The sequence below is a fragment of the Musa acuminata genome, chromosome BXJ1-4 (assembly GCF_036884655.1).
Source record: "Musa acuminata AAA Group cultivar baxijiao chromosome BXJ1-4, Cavendish_Baxijiao_AAA, whole genome shotgun sequence".
Lineage (NCBI taxonomy): Eukaryota > Viridiplantae > Streptophyta > Magnoliopsida > Zingiberales > Musaceae > Musa > Musa acuminata.
Genome location: NC_088330.1, coordinates 31,774,642 through 31,793,656, shown reverse-complemented (window position 1 = coordinate 31,793,656; position 19,015 = coordinate 31,774,642). Strand labels below are relative to the sequence as shown.

The 19,015-nt window shown below is 38.3% G+C and overlaps 3 protein-coding genes across 3 annotated transcripts; 1 reads left to right on the top strand and 2 right to left on the bottom strand.

Moving 5' to 3' along the window:
- Positions 1-1,345: 1,345 nt before the first annotated feature.
- LOC103975418 (transcription factor-like protein DPB) lies at positions 1,346-9,096 on the bottom strand. The gene is made up of 9 exons (XM_009390414.3): positions 8,708-9,096; positions 6,960-7,039; positions 6,675-6,718; positions 4,485-4,547; positions 4,244-4,390; positions 4,068-4,136; positions 2,834-2,932; positions 2,241-2,311; positions 1,346-1,866 (listed from the first exon to the last, which is right to left on the bottom strand). Exons 1-9 carry the CDS (start codon positions 8,944-8,946, stop codon positions 1,632-1,634), a joined length of 1,047 nt encoding a protein of 348 aa, XP_009388689.1. The 5' UTR covers positions 8,947-9,096; the 3' UTR covers positions 1,346-1,631.
- Positions 9,097-9,992: 896 nt separating this feature from the next.
- LOC135653051 (deSI-like protein At4g17486) lies at positions 9,993-14,074 on the bottom strand. Its single transcript, XM_065174494.1, has 4 exons — positions 13,653-14,074; positions 11,549-11,836; positions 11,390-11,470; positions 9,993-10,305 (listed from the first exon to the last, which is right to left on the bottom strand). Exons 1-4 carry the CDS (start codon positions 13,822-13,824, stop codon positions 10,163-10,165), a joined length of 684 nt encoding a protein of 227 aa, XP_065030566.1. The 5' UTR covers positions 13,825-14,074; the 3' UTR covers positions 9,993-10,162.
- Positions 14,075-14,545: 471 nt separating this feature from the next.
- LOC135653049 (3-isopropylmalate dehydratase small subunit 1-like) lies at positions 14,546-18,971 on the top strand. Its single transcript, XM_065174483.1, has 2 exons — positions 14,546-15,418; positions 18,771-18,971. The coding sequence occupies exon 1, from the start codon at positions 14,637-14,639 to the stop codon at positions 15,414-15,416; it is 780 nt and encodes a 259-aa protein (XP_065030555.1). The 5' UTR covers positions 14,546-14,636; the 3' UTR covers positions 15,417-15,418; positions 18,771-18,971.
- The last annotated feature ends 44 nt before the right edge of the window (positions 18,972-19,015 follow it).

The window sequence follows — 19,015 nt, the reverse complement described above, 5'->3', positions numbered from 1 at the left end:
TCAAGATTATCTCCTAACAAATTTTATCATAATTTAACTTTTTTTTATTGATCGAAAACCTAATCAAAATTTAATCATATTCATGATAAATAAAACTATCAAATCTACAAAGCACTTCTGCATCACGAGCCTGCATTCATGCATGTCTTTGACTAATGCAAATCAACATATTATATCATCAACTGTCGTGAGCAGCAAAGAATGGATTAAAAGAGTGGCAGATGAACGTATTTTATCATCAACTATCGCGAGCAGCAAAGAATGGATTAAAAGAGCGACAGATGAACGTATTATATCATCAATTGTCGCAAGCAATAAAGAGTGGATTAAAAGAACGACAGAAGCTCGTGGCAGAATGGGTAACTTGCGAGTGAGTTTGTCGCTTGACATGGAAAAAGGTCTCCTTTGGGATATAATTATCTACAGTATAGCCTTCGATGAAGTCTTGTGTGGGAATTTTGTATACGCCTAACCTAAATGATTCCACGCGACGGCTTAGTGCGCATCATGTGTCAATCTGGCAAATGGAGGTACTATGAGAGAGAGAGAGAGAGAGAGAGAGAGAGAGCTACGCTGTGTGTTATGGGGTTCAAGAGGCTAATTTGTTCATCCACGTTACGTGACCTTCACTCTGGTTATTTATTTGCCCGTGTTATACACCCTATTTGAGCTTGTGAATCACTGGGAAACTAAGTAGCTAGAATTGAACCTGAGCTGAGATTCTCGTGCCACACATTTGAAATCATCCACCTCAAACCCACCCCCCATTTGCTGCCGGAACTATTCTCACTTCAGGAGCACTAGTTTGTACAGCCTTTGTTTGTGGCCGGAACACTTCTCTCCCGGAGAGCACAAGTTTGTTCGGCCTTTGGAGTCGTCCATGACCCATTCGTAATCGAAACTGTGCACTCCTCGAGAGTACAGGTTTTCAACCTTGGCTGCACATTTGGAATCATTACAATAACTCATTTGCCATGATGCTCTCCCTTTATGAGCACAGGGTTGGAAGATCTGCTGCCTACATATCTTTCGTGGTCACCCCACAATATTCTACCCAAGAAGATATATTTCGAGGTCACAAGGATATATTTTGATTCTCGTAAGACCTCATTTACCTTCAACCAGAAGCAAATGCATTCTCCAGATTAAAGACAATAATTTCAAATGATTTCTTAGATCAAACTGTAAAAGCAAACCAGACAATCTGGTACAGTGATTGAGATATGCTTCTCCCCGCAGAAGCTGAAACGAAAAGGCTCGATTGAAATCGAAGTGAAAGAAAGAAACCACGTAAGTTCCTAGTTGCTTATTTATCCTCTCTATCCGGATATCTAGTCATCTCTCATTGTAGGAATCAGAGCATTTCATTCTAGGTCAGGGAAAAGAGATAATACACAGTTACATTACAATAACACATGATTTCTTAGGCAGGAACTTCCAACCTTGAGGTCCCTCCAACTTGTTAAAAAGCTAAGTTAGCAGACAAATCCCAATTGGTTTCCGCCACTTATCCCCTAATTTATATGTGCTTCATGACAAAAGGGAAGAAAGAGAACAAAAAAGACATCAACAGCCACAAAACAAAAAAAAAAACATGCAGAGGTAACAACTGAGGTTGTTAGTCATGATGGTTAATGTTCATTCTTCACACGAGCTTTTAAGATTCCAGGTTTAGGAGGAGAAGTTATCATTTTACCCATGGAACTGGACCTCGAACCCTGCGAAGTTTCATGTTGATACATTCCACTCATGCTGGAGCAGTCACCTCCATTAGAACTCGGTTCTGGAGCACCATCATGTTGCCCTCTTTCACACAATCCCATTGCTTTAAGCACGTATGAGTCGTCATGCAGCTCAAAGGGAGTACTACATTTTGAAATTATAAACAACCAAGTCAGTAAATCAGAGAATGTTGGACAAGTCTTGAAATTGTTAAAACTATCCAAGACCAAACATCAATATATTAAATAGTACATTTCAGTGTATATATATATATATATATATATATATATATATATATATATATATATTATGTACCAGCTATAATATGCCTTACGAGGCTGATAATGATTTTAACTGTTATAGGTGTATAATTAACAAGCATATGCTCTTTTCAGTTACCATATGAAATGCAAGGACCAGTGGTATTTAGCCACCGAACATAAACCAGAAGTTCTGCATGTTAACACCAAGAAAATGACATCCAAAAAATTCCAAGAGATGAAACTTATAACAATTACCTGTTAAAATCAAAATGCACCAGTTGCATATCTTCTGAAATTTCCACCTCTACAGTCGCATGAGGACGAGTCTGTTTCCAGATGAGAAATGTTAATTTCAAACCATAGTTGGCTCACTTTGTGCCTCAAATGCATAAGTTATAAGTAGAACAAAATGTCAAGTACTTGTTAAATACTACATTCCCATGTTCACAATTTGGAGCTCTGCTCTAGTGCTCTAGAGGAGAAAGACCATTACCAAAAATGATGATAACATGCTAAGGTCCAATGATCAATGACAAAAACTTTGCGTCCTAAGAGATCATCTAAATCACAGCAAGAATGTGTTCATAAGTACTTCAACTAAATAAAAGCAATAAGTAGAAATTAGCAATCAAGCGCTCATGGAGATATACTACTCAAACTTAAGTTTTCAGGCTTCAGTGCAATTCTGGAAATGCTTCAATGATCTGCTGTAACTTTAGTTCAATAAGAAGCAAAAAACCAAAAGAGAGAAGAATATATTTACCATGGCTCATTTCCTACTAGGGCCTTATACGTCATTGCATTAGCAACTTCAGAAGAACAATGGTAATGATTGCGAGTTTTTGTACCTGAACCAAGATAAAAGGTAAAGCAACGCCGCCTGATGGAATATGTCCTGATCCATACAACTGCTCATTCCGTTGGACCAAGTTTTGGAGACCTATAAACTGGTAGAAAAAAAATATTAAAATGAAAAACTCACTTAAGCAATAAAAATCAGGTTAAACATATTTAAGTGAAAGGTACACCATTGCTACAAAAGACAACTTAGTGCAATTATGATCATTTTTCAAACTTACACACAACTCTAACCAAGCAGGAGGAATCTTCCCACCTAAAGGTTCTACCGACCTATGATAAGTGACAATTATCAAGGCAGGTAGCTGGTTCAAATCAACCAAGTGTCATTCTCAGACTATATGCTCAAAGGTTTATCATGGATGCAAATGGAAAAGTTTTGAAACTGTGGAAGTACCCTTTCTTATGCTTTGCTACTCTATATGTAAGTGGAGAGCTAACACACATTCTGTCTCTCTTCCTATTTGCCTTGCGTAACAACATAGCTGTTGGGAAAGGGGGTCAAAGGATGTGGCAGTTGCCTTCTTTCAGTAATCTGCTCTAGTGGATTTTAGACTTTCAGTTCATCTGGTCATTGAGCTGCGCAAGGATATCTTCAAAAAAAATTTCAATCTAAACATTCTTTTTATTAGTCCATTTCTTGTGCTCTTGTCCAAATAATAGTAGTTTTGTCATAAGTGAACCAATAAAGTTTTACTTGAAGAAGTAAATTCAGGTTGTCACACATTCAGCTTCTTGCAGATTGCCTTACTGAACTACTTGTTTGGAAAGAAAGCAATGTTGGTAGATAGAAGCTACATATCAGCTGTCTGTACCCTCTTTTTTTTTTAAAAAAAAAAACTCAATATAAAGTCCTTGGTACTTGCTAAAAATTATCAATTTCACCATCATTCATCTGCTTTCAGCTCATCAGTAATTTCTGCTTTGGATGAACATGAGGTGTATTTATTTTGTTTTTAAACAACTTTTAAATAGACTCCTTTGGGGTACTTGGGACTTGGGAAAAATCAACAAACCCCACCACCCTTGGATGCTTTCTTGCATCAACTTAGATGCAACTACAGAATGATAACCCGATTTGAAATCTTAAGATATAAAAGACTGATATCAGGTTGAATACATTGCCTAATACAAGTAAAAGGAACATACATTTATTAAAAAAAAAGCGCAATCTAGTTAAATGCAATGAACATATTAGATGCTAATTATTAACAGGTAATTTACTTGATCTTGCAATTCTTGCAAATACGCAGTTTTCTTCTCAATCCTGTTCTTCAACCCAGTACGTTCTGCCTGTGATGAATTGTGGAACTCACATATTAGACAATTGGAGCCATTTAATAACACTGCATCTTATTCTATCATTAAGACTGAGAGAAAATTATAGGGTGGATGCAAACCTTCAACTCTTCAATATCATTAAGACTAGTCCGAGGTAAACCTTTCCATTGTATCTCTTTTTTATCTTTAGATATAATATCCATTGCCATGAGAACATTCAGTGCATCATATACCCTTCGCCGTATGTTCTTCTCGTCATACTGTTGCTGCATTCACATATTAGATAATGCTTAATAAGTTAAAAAAGACTAGAGAATGTAGTCACAGAATCTTCCACGGGCTAATCGATTTGTTAGTTACCTGATCTTGAGAGCCTGGATTATTGTTGGGATCTGTAAATTCAGTTACAAGTTCATCTGCAACCTGAAAAGAAAAAGATATGAGGTCTGAAGTATAAAAATCTGACAAATATCCACCGACTTTCAACAAGACCTTCCTCAGTTGAAGTAACAAACCCCAATAAGTGTTCTTTCAGAATATGACTGTCAAAATAACCACTTATGGCCTATAGCAGCAGCTTCTTGGTCGACTCTCTTTACAAGTTACACATAAAAAAATTGACCATCACACTCCAACAGGGCCACGATTCTACAGAAACATTTGCTTGGGACCCACATACGCTACTCTCATGACCAGATGTCACAACAAATATATCAGAATCAATATACAACGGTTCAATCTTATTCTTTTTTCACATTGATATAAACAACTACATCGCTAGAGAAGTCATAATTTATTGTTTATCACAATCATATATGAAGATATATCATGATGATCGGATCATCGGACAGGATGACAAAGCTCATTGGTTTCTCAGACATGGGTTATAATCTAGCTCTTACTAAATAAGCTCTACTGCCTTATATCATCTAGTATAATATAATATACAATTGCTGGTTTCATTACATAGAACTGACTTATATACTTCATATGCACTATTTTATGAGTGATATCCTGAAAAGAAAATTTGAGAATTACAGAGGTGTCAAGGGAAGACAGTCAGCAAGAAAATTGATCCTTAACTAGTATCCACATGAACTATTTCTTGAAAAAAAATGATGGCAGAGGACACAATCACTCAAAATAAACCAACTACATGCTCATTAAGTACCTTAACAGTGACATGTAGCATCATATTTTTTTACTAATCATAGTAGATGTATTTTTCAACAAAATATAATTCCATCAATTTTATTAAATCATGGAGAACAAAGATTTCTGAGTAATCAAATTACAATGATAGAAAGAAGGTTGAAGAATAAACAGTGATTTAAAAAGCGCTAGGCGTCAAGGTCCAAAAACGCCCGAGGCGCTAGGCGCACGCCCGAGCGAAACGAAACGAGACGCTAAAATATAAAAATATATAATATAATTAATATAATTATTTAAATAAAAAATATGCTATTAAATTAAGAAAATCGAATACAAAATCACAATGTCATATTAATAAAAAGTCTCAAAAATTAAAATAATAAAATTTTACATCAAATCTATTGAGTTGCTCTGTACACTTGCCATTTATTCTGAAACCTAACAATAATTTTAAATAAATAAAAATTAATAGTTTTAAAATTAAAATAATATATTATTAATCTAATAAATAAAAATACTATTATTAGTATACAGTTAACTGTTAATATACTGTTAACAGTATAGTGAGAAGAGTGTGAGAAGACCGAGGCTGCTAAGGCAACGACAGCGGGAGCGGGAGCGGCGAGCGATAGCGTGAGCAGGAGCTACGAGCGGCAGCGGGTGTGGAAGTGGGAGCGAGAGCTGCGAGCGGCAAGCGACGACAACAACGATGAGCAACGATTGTGGCAGTGGCAAGTAGCGATAGTGGTAGTGGCAGTGGCAGCAAAGAGCAACGACAACGGAGAAGAAATCTCGACAGCAAAATCGCGAGTGTTAGGGTTGCGGAAGTCGGAGAAATCGTGAGAGGGAGCCTATCGGTGATTTAGTTGGTTCGATTGAACCAACTAAAGTACCGGAGACCGAACCAGACGTAAAACACTGGTTCGGTCGCCTGGTTTAACCCGGGCGCTCGCCCGAAGCGCCCGGCGCCTGGGCTCGGGCGAGCGCCTAGGCGATGCCTCGTTGAAGCGAGGCACTTGGACATGAAGCGAGGCGCTCGGGCCTCGCCTCGCCTTGCCCGAGCGCCTATTGAAATCACTGAGAATAAATACAACTGCAATGAAGATCAAGGTTTACTAATCTGATCAAAGGCTAATGCAGGAGCATACAGGTTGGTACCAATAGGTACCTAACTTATTATTATTTTTTGCTAATAATACTGAAATATATGGATCAATATGACAACCTATACATAGATACAATACTAGTTTGACAAATTACCAAATCTAATATCTGCTTGAGATTTAAATCCTTGATTAAAATTATCTACTTGAAGAACAAAAAACAAAAATATGAACAGAAAATCAAAAATCCATAGAAACATAGTCAAACCCAAAAAAAGGTCCGAGAAAACCTAACCTCATTATAAGTGGTTCTCCCCTTGCTTTCCACCTTCTCGCAGACTAAGCAGATTAGACATGACACAAAAACAAAGAGCAACATTTTCAATAAGTTTGAAAGAAAAAATACCATAATATCTATTGGAAGATTAAAATTCAGTGCATTAGCACACATATACTCATTACAAATTATTTTTAAGAGTTTCATGAAGTACCTGATTAAATATCATAGAATCATCTTCTTATTATTAACTTAGGGAAATGAAGTAGGTGTTGTATACATAGGGTAAGGAGTTCCATTAACCTTTCATGCTGAACTGCCGCAGTCCCCTACCACTTTTATCACCTCCAACTGCTCGTACACCCCTCTTTTTCTTTTTACCACTGCTTGAACCATAATATTATCACTCATTGGAAATTACAAGAAAACAACTAATCTTATGAAAATTCTATGCTAGTAGCATCATCAATTAGATAAAAAAAAAAAATCAAATACACCTGTGGATGGAATATCTGACTATGTTATAGCTATTGTGAATTCATGAAGACATTACTCTTGTATTCTATCTAACGACATCTGTTAAGCATATACATGCAGTCATGGACATGAAATACAAACACAATACTGTATGACACACCAATATGGCAAATTTTACAAATGTAAGGCATCACATGGAAGAAAAACAGCAACTAATACACCAAAGAAAAAAAAAACAAGTATGCTCTTAACTATCTAACACATGTTGGGAAGTGTTTGACTAGTGTCAGTGCCGAACTTGAACATGACATGGAGACAACACACATTTTGAAGTGTCCAGGCTTCATATAATAACATCATATTTTCATAAAAGACACGGTTAAAATGAAAAGGAAAATTGGCTAAAGCGTATAGATAAGGAAAGGCACAAATATAAATAACAGAACTTGGGGCTCTCTCTTTTGACACTCCCATTTCTCCTTCATAAGACTTTGTTTATTTGTTGTGTCTCAATACATTCTCCAGAAGGTTAATATTTTGTTTGTACCATTGAAAATATTGGAATATACTTGGGCTATGAAACCCTTCGAGCTGTGTTTATTTTCCCCAGAAAAATCATTGCAAGACTAGAAATTGTAAGATAGAGATTATTTTTCTTAGAAGTTAACTTCTATGGTTCTAGAAGCATTCTAGAGCTCTTCTTAGTAATCTCACATATGATGCCTCCCATGTCATTTGGGTTCAAGTCTATCATTCCTCTTAGCCATAATTCATTGGAGTTCAAAATTGAGTCTCAACCAGTGTCACCGCCATTGCCACCAATATAATTACAATCAACACTTCCATTGCCAACTTTTTTCTCTGCAAGTCTTGACACTGACTGTAGCACCACCATGTACGTCACGATGGGTTTAAGTTCAGGAGTGACAAGGGACAAGATGTTTTTCGACATGATGCTAACAGTTGAGATGTGTTTGTGGTGGGGATATCAGGGTATTTAAGGAAATAGTAGTGAGTACAAGGGCAAAAGAACAGATTCCAGATTGAGTAGTAATTTACTGGTTCAGAAAGACAGTTTACAAAGATCTAAATATGAGTTATCATGGAAAGAAGAACTTAATCTGCATCAAGAGTCTAGTTATAGGGGTTTTAGCATCAAAATCCTAAATGATGATTCCAGTACCAGATGAATCCATCCATCAATATCAGATAATATACTAATTCGGAAAAGAAACTAAATGCTCAGACAAATGAGAATTTCACATAAATTTTTTTCCATAAGTATCAAAAGAGTGATGCTTCTTTTCCGGATGCAAAATTCAGAATACGGGTATCCAAAACAAAATTTGGTGTTTCCGTGCGATCCAGATGAACAATCTTATGTATATTTCACAATTTTACACCCCAATTTAGTCCCAACCAAAAAACCCCAGATAATGCAGGGTCACCCACACACTCACAAGGGACGGCCCGTGATCTCATATTCTTCCACCCCACATGTCCAACAAAATTTCCCGTCAGCACAAGCAATTGGAAGAAAGAGCAACAAATTAAAGGCGAAATCAACGGCTCACCTGACGGCCCCTTCGGGCGTCCCCTCGTCCTCCCCCTGGATATCGAGATGGTTCAGCCTAACCAGGGTGTTTTCGCTGGCAGGCGTCCTCGCCGCAGGATCGCTCCGACTGGATGGAGACCCAGCGCTGCCGCTGGTGGAGGCCGAGTGGCCGCCGGAGAAGGCCGGTGTGCCCAGGGAGGAACGACTGCCACTGGCGACCTTGGGGAAGCTCGCCGTGCTCTTGCTCCCCTCGTCCATCACTGCAATCGCGAGCGAGCAGGAGATCGTCGGAGGTGTGATCTTGGAACGGATCGAGTGAGTGGGAGAAACCCTAACAGAGAGAGAGGGGAGGAGAAAGAAAAAGATACGCTTGGTTGGGCATGCGCGGGTTGAGGCTGTTTACGAAAGGCCGTGTTCGACAACGTTTACCGAAGGTGACGCTACCGAAAACGTGTCTTGTCATTTGTTGACAGACACGTGGTGGATTGTGGTGGAAATAAAAAATGAAGCGGTGTTTCAGTTCTGACACCGAAACGGACGGCCAAGATCCTATAACCGTCGGTAATAAGGATAGGATCAGTGAGTCGTTAAGATAAGCGTGTTTTGATAGATGGTACGCAACAGCGGACAGCTTGTTGTAGTTTCATCCAACAAGACTGGCCCGTATGGGAAGTGAGCCCGAAAATGTTGCCAATTTGGGACGGACATGCCGTGCCCGAATCAATGGACTTCACATGAAGTAGATAAAAAGGAAAGAGGACGAAATATAATTGTGATTTTGATGTCCCTTTTACCTTTTAATGCAATATATATATATATATATATATATATATATATATATATATATATATATATATATATATATATATATATACCATAATGATATCTATTATTAATGGGTGGAGAGATATCTAACTGTTGGACAAATTTTGGAGAAGAATATTTATGTGCTAAAGCTTTTTTTTTTGTAAAATATGAATCAATTATTGTAGATGTAGGAACAATAAGTTAGTAGGACGATTACAACCCCATATTTTGGTATCACGAGTAGTATAAATTACATCTCTTTAAACTATGCCCATGGAATCTTGGATCCTCGCATGATTAACCACAACCAATTTAGAGAATGGAATTCGAATGTTAAAAACTACAATAAAATTGTACAGTTATGTATATATGTATATATGTATATATATATGTATATATATATGTATATGTATATATATATGTATATATATATGTATATATATATATATATATATATATATATATATATATATATATATATATATATATATACAAAGTTGCGGAAAGACCATCAATCCTTCATATATTGGGAAAGAACAAGGTAGTGGACAATATACTAGATGTGAAGACTTTGTAACGTTAACCACAGAGAAGATTGCTCGTGTACATGAAAAAATTGGTGGTTAAGTTAGAAACAGAGACAGAAACAATGTGGCAGGAAAAAATATTACATGACATCTCTAGCAAGCCGTAATGGCTCGTCAATTGAATGAACAAAATCAATGTTTGGTTTCTTTAGGGGGTGACAGTCTGCATCTTCCTCATCACTTTCATCTGCAGATGACCAAGCGAACAAATCTGACTCGTCATCTGAAAACATAATGTTATTAAGTAAGAAATTGATAGTTAATTATACAACATGGCAAAATGAAAGCTAATCTCAAGTTGATCGCAACACACCACGTAAAACATAAAAACTTCCAAGTGCATTGCTTTAGTTGGTCTGTCAGGGTAAAAGTTTTACTCTATGCACTTTTTTGCACAATGAATTTACATTAAACACACACTTCCTTAAAACAATCACAACGAGACAGTGAAATGATACAGAGGAAAAAATGAATCTGCAGATCTGAAATTCTACTTTGTTGGGAAAACTTATGGTTCTTAGTCTTCAGTGTATAACTCAATGCTTCATGAGGTGGAAAAAAAACGGATGAACCCAGTTCTCAAATATGCATGTCTGCTATTCCAAAGTGTTATCACAGAAAACAAACATGCAATTGTTTGTAGGTCAGAGTGAAGTGTTTATGCACATGAGAACGTTTTACAATCATGGGACCACAGGCATGGTCAAATAAGAAAGTTGAAACTTCAAGTTCTTTGTTTTTTAATAAATACCATACTGTATGCTAAATAATATGAAAGAATCCAAACTTTGAAAAAATATAAAAATTGTTGACTTTTATGTGTCAAAATCTTCAGCAGTTTGAAATATCATACCAAGAAAATGGACCTTCATTGAATGCAATGAGACATATAAGAAATTTTACATAATGATGCCATTCTAACCAAAACTAAGGTAGCACCAGTAGAGAATAGCAAGGAGAAATCATGTAAATGAAGAGTTAATCCTGAAAATTTAAATATTGCACCAAGTAATGAATAAATCTAGTAAGGACCACAAGAGGAAGAAGACATTGAGAAGCAAAAGAAAAAAGACAGATGTCTATAGATTTTATCAATGCAGTTAATGCTCAGAGGAGCTGAACGATGAACTTAAACCTATGTAGAAAAAAGACTAACTACTATGTTATGATTTGAACATTCAACTATTTTTGTTGCTATTCTTGTGTTTTGATACTACCATACTATCAGACTGGTCCAAACGACTTGATGGTTATTGCATGAGCGGTTGCAACAGCAGGAAAACCAAACTACAAAATAGGCCACTCACCAGAACAAGCTGGATGAGTTGGTAACTGTCCGACTGTTGAAACCCGAATATTGCCTGGGAGAATACAGTTGCAGAATGATCCTGAAATTTCCCAATCTCCATATGAATTAATACCTTCTTTTTGGTGGTAACAGAGCATGTTTCAAATAAGATACTGACCTAATCGGGCAAGTCTATTCACCCATCCTGGAATTGGCTTTCCTGTCAAACGCATGCAGACTTCATCTGTAAAATGATTGCAGTTCTTGATGATCAAATGATAGGTGTCACCATGATATTTCCCAGCAAGGTCTTCAATAAATAAGCGGAATTCTGAACGAGACATATCAGTGGTACCCAGCCACACAGAGCGTCTGAAGATAAAACCAGGACAGCTTTTCGGTTCCACCTCAAATACTCCACTAGTTGGATACTCATGTGCTCCAAATCCATACTCCATGCCATGAACTAGAAGCAAAAGTATACTTAACTTTTGTAAATTACAGTAGAGATGGCTATGGTGAAAATGGAGCAAGATGAAGTCAATATGCCATTAGATCATTGTCAAACAGGACTTATGGGATAAAATAAATGAAAACTTCATTTCTGTGGAATTTCCATTGACCAAGAAAAACTCAAAACTATGGCACTCCCAATGGCTTACCTTCCACTTGCTCTAACCACCATAATGATTAATTCACACATTTAAGATCTTGTAGGTTTGTTCGATATATTAAACGCATTTCTGTCCATAAAAAACTGTATACCATGACTCCACAGTCTCACTAGACACTGTTGTGGAACCAGTAAGTTTGCCATTTTCATCATGAGAGATAAAGAGAATGAACAAACAGAACATATTGACACTGCAGTGATTGCACTAAGATTCGTAAGTACAAACTTCCTGTGTTGGAGTTACAAAAAAAAGACTAAAAACCATCACACAAATTTACAGTGGACTTGAAAGAAATTACCGTGGGTGTCTGGCACAAAAGAGCCATTGATGAACCAACTTGAGTAGAAAGATCAGTTGTCCAAGGCAATGAAGGCCCATTTTCTCATTGAGAATATAAAGGTTAATGAAATTGAAAACTTATCTAGCATCTGCTACCTTAACAAGTTTATGCTTGCTAACTACTTAGAAGGTGTGATGTGCATTTGCTTGCATTAAAATTCACCTTAGGCTTGTAAAGCAGAAGAGCTATAACTAAATCTAACTAATCCAAAGCTTATCATATGGTTGATGCATTTTATTGTGATTAGAAAAATCACAAATTATGTTCCTTCTAGGAAAATTTTCAGCCCAAAGAATAAGGCAACTTTGTGAAGCATCTCTGTTTCTTAAAGCTTCATTGAACCATTTTTTCACCAAGTAATAATGTAATATTTTGTTAGGCTAATTATATATTTCCTCCTATAGCTGTCATCAAGGTCCCTCGACTTATAAAAATCATATATGGACCCCTATGGTTTCGAAATTACATACTCTAGGATTGCCATCAGTAAATAGAACAATACCTAAATTAAATATTCGCCTTCTCTGTTTCCCCAGATTCTCTATCTGATTTCTGCTTCCATCTCTCTCAATGCAGCTAATCCAACTTCGTGTAAAAGAAAAAAGCCATAGTTTGATTTGAAGCAAAGCAGAACCAATGACCTGCAAAGCAGAGCCGTCATCGTCCGTCGCAACCACCAGCCAACGGCTCACGAACTCATCCCCGCCGTGAGTCCGGACTCCCCAAGCCCCGATCACCCGTCGAACCCCACGGCCAGGATCTCGGTCCAAGATCGCAGTCGGAACTCGAATGCAGTGGCGGAGGACTCCATGTAGGAGCCTCGTAGCAAAATGAACTAAACTACAGAAGTGAAAAATGAACGATGTGGTGAAAAATGAACTAAACTCGTAGCAATTTCGAAAAGGGATCTAAAAGTGACTTCTAAAAGTCCAGAAACCCTAATCTTACGAGGAGATAACTACAGAAGCAAATATGTAATTAGCCCTATTTTATTCGTACGTCAATGTAGCAAAGTTCCAAAAATTCATAACCCAACTTAGTAGTAGGAAATATTTGTATAATTGCAAGTTGTAGAAGCGATCAACAGTGACAAGAAACAACGATTATTTAAAGGACGAAGAGTAAAAGAATTGATTTCCTAAAGTAAGCATCCCTAGTTAGAAACAAACAATAATAGCAGGAAATAGAAGATGAAAGAAATGAATCAAACGTGATCCCCATTCCTGAACTCTGACGAGATCTTGTGGGGAAGCTCGACGAGAACGCACCTTCGATCCCAGAGTGGAAGACCCCGAGCCCAAACCAGTACAGGTATTTATTCACCGGCGTCAGATCATAAACATTCAAGTAGAGATGCGTCCTGCCGCTCCCGTCTTTGCCCCCATTGTTCACACTCTTCGTGAGGGAAGATCTCGACACCATGTTGACCCGATTAGACATAATAGAAGCAAACAGGCACTAGAAACCCTAATTCCACATCGAATCCCCAATCTCCGACGCCTCGATTCAGCGTCGGATTCAAGAACCGGGATCCCGGTACCACGAGATCGGATTGAGGCGAAATGACGGCAAGATTTAGATTCAGATTTCGTCCCCGGCCTTCTTCTCCGCGGAGAGGACAGCGTCGTTCTCGAGGGGGAGGAAAAAGGGAGAAGAGAGGCGAGGTTTCTCCCTTTCGAACCTTTCGATAATATACGTGGAGAAGAAAGCGGAGGGAAGGAAGACGGAGGCGGGGATTAGCTGGGTAAGGCTCCCCTGTCTGGAACATGGCAGGGAACAGCCTTTGTTTCATCGGTCGCACGAGGCTGGTAGACACTTGGCTAAACATGAATGGGATTTCACGTAGTTTGATGCTTGGTGGATCGAGCGAATCCGACGACGCGGCAAGCAGGCGCGAATCCGTTTCTCACACGTCGACTTTCGTGCCGTGCTTGTTGACAGCTCCAGGTCGTGACTGCCAGCGTGGCGCAAGAGGGGTGTGCGACTCGGGTCGGTATCCGTAGAATCCGAAGCCACGACTCGAGTCACGAAATAAAGCCAAAGCTATATGTACATGTCATATTAAAATTTGTAATAGCCATATATGCTATTTGCGGACCTTCTAAGGACGTATATGTAAACGTGCCCTTTAGGGTTTTAAGTCCGAAGGAAGCCATACACGCTGTCGCCACTTAGTCAAGTCGATATGATGAGGTGTGACAGTTGAAGGAGCAGAAGCATTGGGGTTTCCATCTCATAGCTGCGTCTCGAGCATGGCCATGGCTGCGGCAGCCTCTGCTGCGGCAACGGTGGGCGCAAAGCCTTCCTTCTCTTGCCACGCCACTCACGCCCTCCTCATCTCCCGCCTCCGCCACGGGCTTTCCTTCCCCAAGCGCATCTCTTCCTCTTGCCCAACCCTCGCTTCTCGCTCCGCCCCCAAACACCTCCCCCTCCGCCGCCCACCCCGCGCGACGGCCGCCCCCGCCGAGACCGCTCCCGCCACCTTCCACGGCCCCTGCTACGTCCTCGGCGACAACATCGACACCGACCAGATCATCCCCGCGGAGTACCTCACCCTCGTCCCTTCCAAGCCTGACGAGTACGAGAAGCTCGGTTCCTACGCCCTCGTCGGCCTCCCCTCCGCCGCCTACACCACCCCTTTCGTTGGCCCCGGCGCCACGCGCACGCGCTTTCCCGTCATCATTGCCGGCGCCAACTTCGGATGCGGCTCCTCCCGCGAGCACGCTCCCGTCGCCCTGGGCGCTGCCGGCGCCAGGGCCGTCGTCGCGGAGTCCTACGCCAGGATCTTCTTCCGGAACTCGGTGGCCACCGGCGAGGTCTACCCGGTGGAGTCCGAAGGGGTTGGGTTGTGGAAGGAGTGCACCACGGGGGACATCGTGACGGTTGAGCTCGGGGAGAATCTGCTGGTGAATCACACGACCGGGAAGGAGTACAAGTTGAAGCCGATTGGGGATGCCGGGCCGGTGATTGACGCTGGAGGGATTTTTGCTTACGCGAGGAAGACTGGTATGATTGCTTCGCCGTCAAATTAAAGGTATGAACTTTTTTCCTCATCATTTGAATCTTGGTCAGAAACTGTAGCCTTGCATGTGTTCGGCTTATCAATTGAATTGGGAAGGTGTTTGTTCATTGATAATATCATTAGGTTCAAGAAAACTGTTCCGAATATAAATCGATAAATCATGTCTCATCTACTGGCTTAAGGTGATATCACAGCAGAAGATATTGTGTTTAAAGCTTAATTAGACTGAGAGGATCACATGTTGAGTTTATTCATGTATCACCCAGACATGACTGATAGTATTATGAATCTAAATTAACAGACGATGTCCCATTTACTGTCTTAAGCCATTAGATGGAATGACATTGATAAAAAAAAATTAAGAAAGAAATAATCTTTTTGTTTTTCTTCTAGCGATAGTGGTTTTCTTTTGACGGTTGCTGAATGGTTCAATTGCTGGTTCTTTTGATCCTGTCTGTAATATCCAAGTCAGCTGTAGTTGATGGAGCTATTCATGAGATACTGATAGTTAACTGGAAGTAGCAAATACTTCAAACTTTAGGTTATTAATGTTGTTTATTGTGTCTTGGCATGTAGAAATGTGAATGGCACAACTCAGCCGATGAGTAACAGCACTTCACATCCATGGTAATAATGAATCCTTTCTCTAAATCAAGTAGGCCAATGGCGTATAGAATGGTTCCAACACATTTGTTTGAGGAGGATGCAACCCTTCTTTTGTTTCTCAAGCTATTGCCTCAATTTTAGGGAAATCGAGTTTGGTGTTTTTCTACTTCTAAGAATTCCTTGGACATTATTAACTCTCACCGACTTTTGCCTAGGTTATAGTCTTTAGCAGTACATCATGCAATAAATAGTCATGTCATCCAACTAGTTGACATGAATCAATCTTATTCCACACGGACTTGACCTGTATATCCGATCAATGATTATTGATGGAGTAGTTGCATCCTTCTCTTAGAAATTATTGAGCATAAGGTCAATTAAACAGAGCCTGATTTTTTAGCACTTTCAGCATATTAATTTTTGTGCATTTGGTCATTTTTCCTTTTTGTTCCTTTCTTCGGTCAATTTCTTTTGGCTCCTATGATGAATCTTTGAGGTGATGGTCCCATAGACTTGATTTCATTACATTGCTGCTTGCGTTGATTGGTATAGAGTCATGTGGTGGAAAGTTCACTCAAATTGATCGGACTTGCTCAAGCATGATTGGGTCCAGAGGGTAAACGCAATGGAATTCTCTTATCAAGCTAAATTCCAACTTGAATCCACTTCCAAGCTGGAACTCTCTCAGTTATGGATTTCAGGTTCATCCTATATACATTTGGTTATGATGAAGCTGGAGTAAATCCCACTGATGTGCTCCCCTGCTATTCATATGTAGGACCTTTGAGCTAGTGTATGAGGCTCTTACTTTTATGTATCATTTCTGATGGGGAAATTTTTAGCTATTTGACTTAGGATTTAGGCATAGGATATATCCCACAGAGATCTGATTTTTCTTAAATTATTTTTTTCTTCTTGTGCATCAGGAGAAAATTTGTTGGAGAATGTTATCTTTTTGGTTATTTGAGAAGAAGAATATCTAATTCCTATTCTTTTTATGATTGTTTCCACATTTTGCACATGATGGAGTCTTTTGTTGTGGCTCCTCATTCTCAAATCTGTCTTTTTGGTTATTTGAGAAGAAGAGTATCTAATTGTTACGTTTTTCATGATTTTTCCTACATCTTGCATAATATCTTAAACCTCTTGTCACCAACTTTTGATTCATTTTCTTGTTTATTCTTATTATCGGTGAGCTTGGCCTTACCCTTCTTATCTCTGATCTCCTGTATCTCTTTGATATCTCTTTTAGTTATCATAGTTCTATCAACAGCATTAACATAAGTTTTGAGTCTTAAAGCTAAAATCCGAGTTCGTTATAGTTGGCCTTGGCCCCCATTCAACTTGTTTTGATCTTTCTAAATTCATCATTAGTCATATGAGTAACAAATCTAAGAAGTTCAATGAATTTAGCTTTATACTATCCAATTATCAAATTTTCTTGGATGAGATTTAATAACTCCATCTCTTTCTAATCTTTGATGCAATCAAGAAAGTACAATTCATTAAATTTTTTGAAGAATATTCTCCAAGTGATAGACCCCTGCCTGACTTTAGAAATTCTTTTAGTCGTTCTCCACTTAATCTCTCCTTCCAATATAAAGGTAGCAAAAGAGACCTTTTGGTCATTAGAACAATTTAATACATCAAATATTTTTTCCATTGTATCATTTATTGTTTTGCTACCAATCGATTAGGTTCGCCGCTAAAACAGGGAGGATTTAACTTCTTAAATAATTCTATTCCCATCTCATTCTAATTTGGCACCTCAGCCCCAACATTTCTTTCTTGTTGAATATGTTGTTAGATGTTTGTGATATTTCTTGTTGATTGATGATATGTTTGTGAATCTACTATTAGATTGTTGATATGTCTGTCAGACTCTGTTACAATGTTTTTTAATAGGTTTATAATGTTTCTGGTCCTTTCATCAAAACCCTTAAGCTTATTCAAAAACATTATAATTGGGACAAATTGATTCAAAGCCTAATAGAAATCAACTTATATACAAAATAGGTTTCCAAACAATTAGTCTTATTACTTTAGGAACAAGAACAACCAAATAGAAATGTTTTGTCAATTTTGAGTAGGCTTATAGTGTTTTTGGCACCTTTACCAAACCGCTATAAGCTTATCCAAAGATACTATAATCAGATAGACTCAAAACCCCATAGCAATTAGCATATATGCAAAACAGGATTTCAAATAATTATCCTTATTGGTTTAGGAATAAGAACAATGTTTTTTAATAGACTTCCAGTATTTAAGCCTATTCAAAAAATATTATAATTGAAGCAAATTAACTCAAAATGTAACACAAATCAGCTCATATAAAATATATGGTTTGAAATATATATTTTTATTAGTTTAGATACAACAGCAAACAAATAGGAAGTCCTTCATGTCAATTACAGCATTTTCTTTTTGTTTTTGAATAGGCTTATAATATTTTGAAAAACCTATGAGCCTATTCAAAAACATTGTAGCTGAGGAATTGGACCAATTCATCGTATAGACTAGTTCATGGACGAGTCCATTAAAAAAGAGAGCTGTTGTTGCATCAATAAAGAGTATTACGAGGATTATGTAGCGGTCCCTTGAGAAATATGAAAAAGAGGCACCTTCCAAAAAAACCCGAAAGAGGGATTTCCTCGAGAATTCGGCCCGTGTCGATGGTTTATTTTTCCAAGTTTGATTGCAAGATTATATGAAGTATCCTATGTGTCAGAGTTAATCCAATTGTCTATTATGCTTACAGGGAAGATCTTGCGGGTTATTGCAACTTTTGGTCGATCAAGTACTCCTTTAGTTGTGTGATGATAAAAAATTTGCCTGTTCTACTTTCTCTTGGAGAGATCTATAAACATGGTGTAATAAAATCTGCTCCTTGTAACAGTTATGTGGATATTGTGATCAACAGACATTGCGATGCCTCAATTTGATTCAACTTTTTGTTGCATGACATGGGTATTTCTGTCAAAGGATTAATGAAGTGCATGGCTG

Coding starts and splice junctions, on each gene's coding strand:
- LOC103975418 (XM_009390414.3), bottom strand. CDS start 8,946: ATGGACGAGGGGAGCAAGAGCACGGCGAGCTTCCCCAAGGTCGCCAGT. Junction 2,933..4,067: donor TGCAAGAATTGCAAGATCAA/GTAAATTACCTG, acceptor TTTTTCTACCAG/TTTATAGGTCTCCAAAACTT. Junction 2,312..2,833: donor TACCTTTTATCTTGGTTCAG/GTACAAAAACTC, acceptor ATCTGGAAACAG/ACTCGTCCTCATGCGACTGT.
- LOC135653051 (XM_065174494.1), bottom strand. CDS start 13,824: ATGTCTAATCGGGTCAACATGGTGTCGAGATCTTCCCTCACGAAGAGT. Junction 11,471..11,548: donor GAATAGACTTGCCCGATTAG/GTCAGTATCTTA, acceptor GGGAAATTTCAG/GATCATTCTGCAACTGTATT. Junction 10,306..11,389: donor AACTCATCCAGCTTGTTCTG/GTGAGTGGCCTA, acceptor TTATGTTTTCAG/ATGACGAGTCAGATTTGTTC.
- LOC135653049 (XM_065174483.1), top strand. CDS start 14,637: ATGGCCATGGCTGCGGCAGCCTCTGCTGCGGCAACGGTGGGCGCAAAG.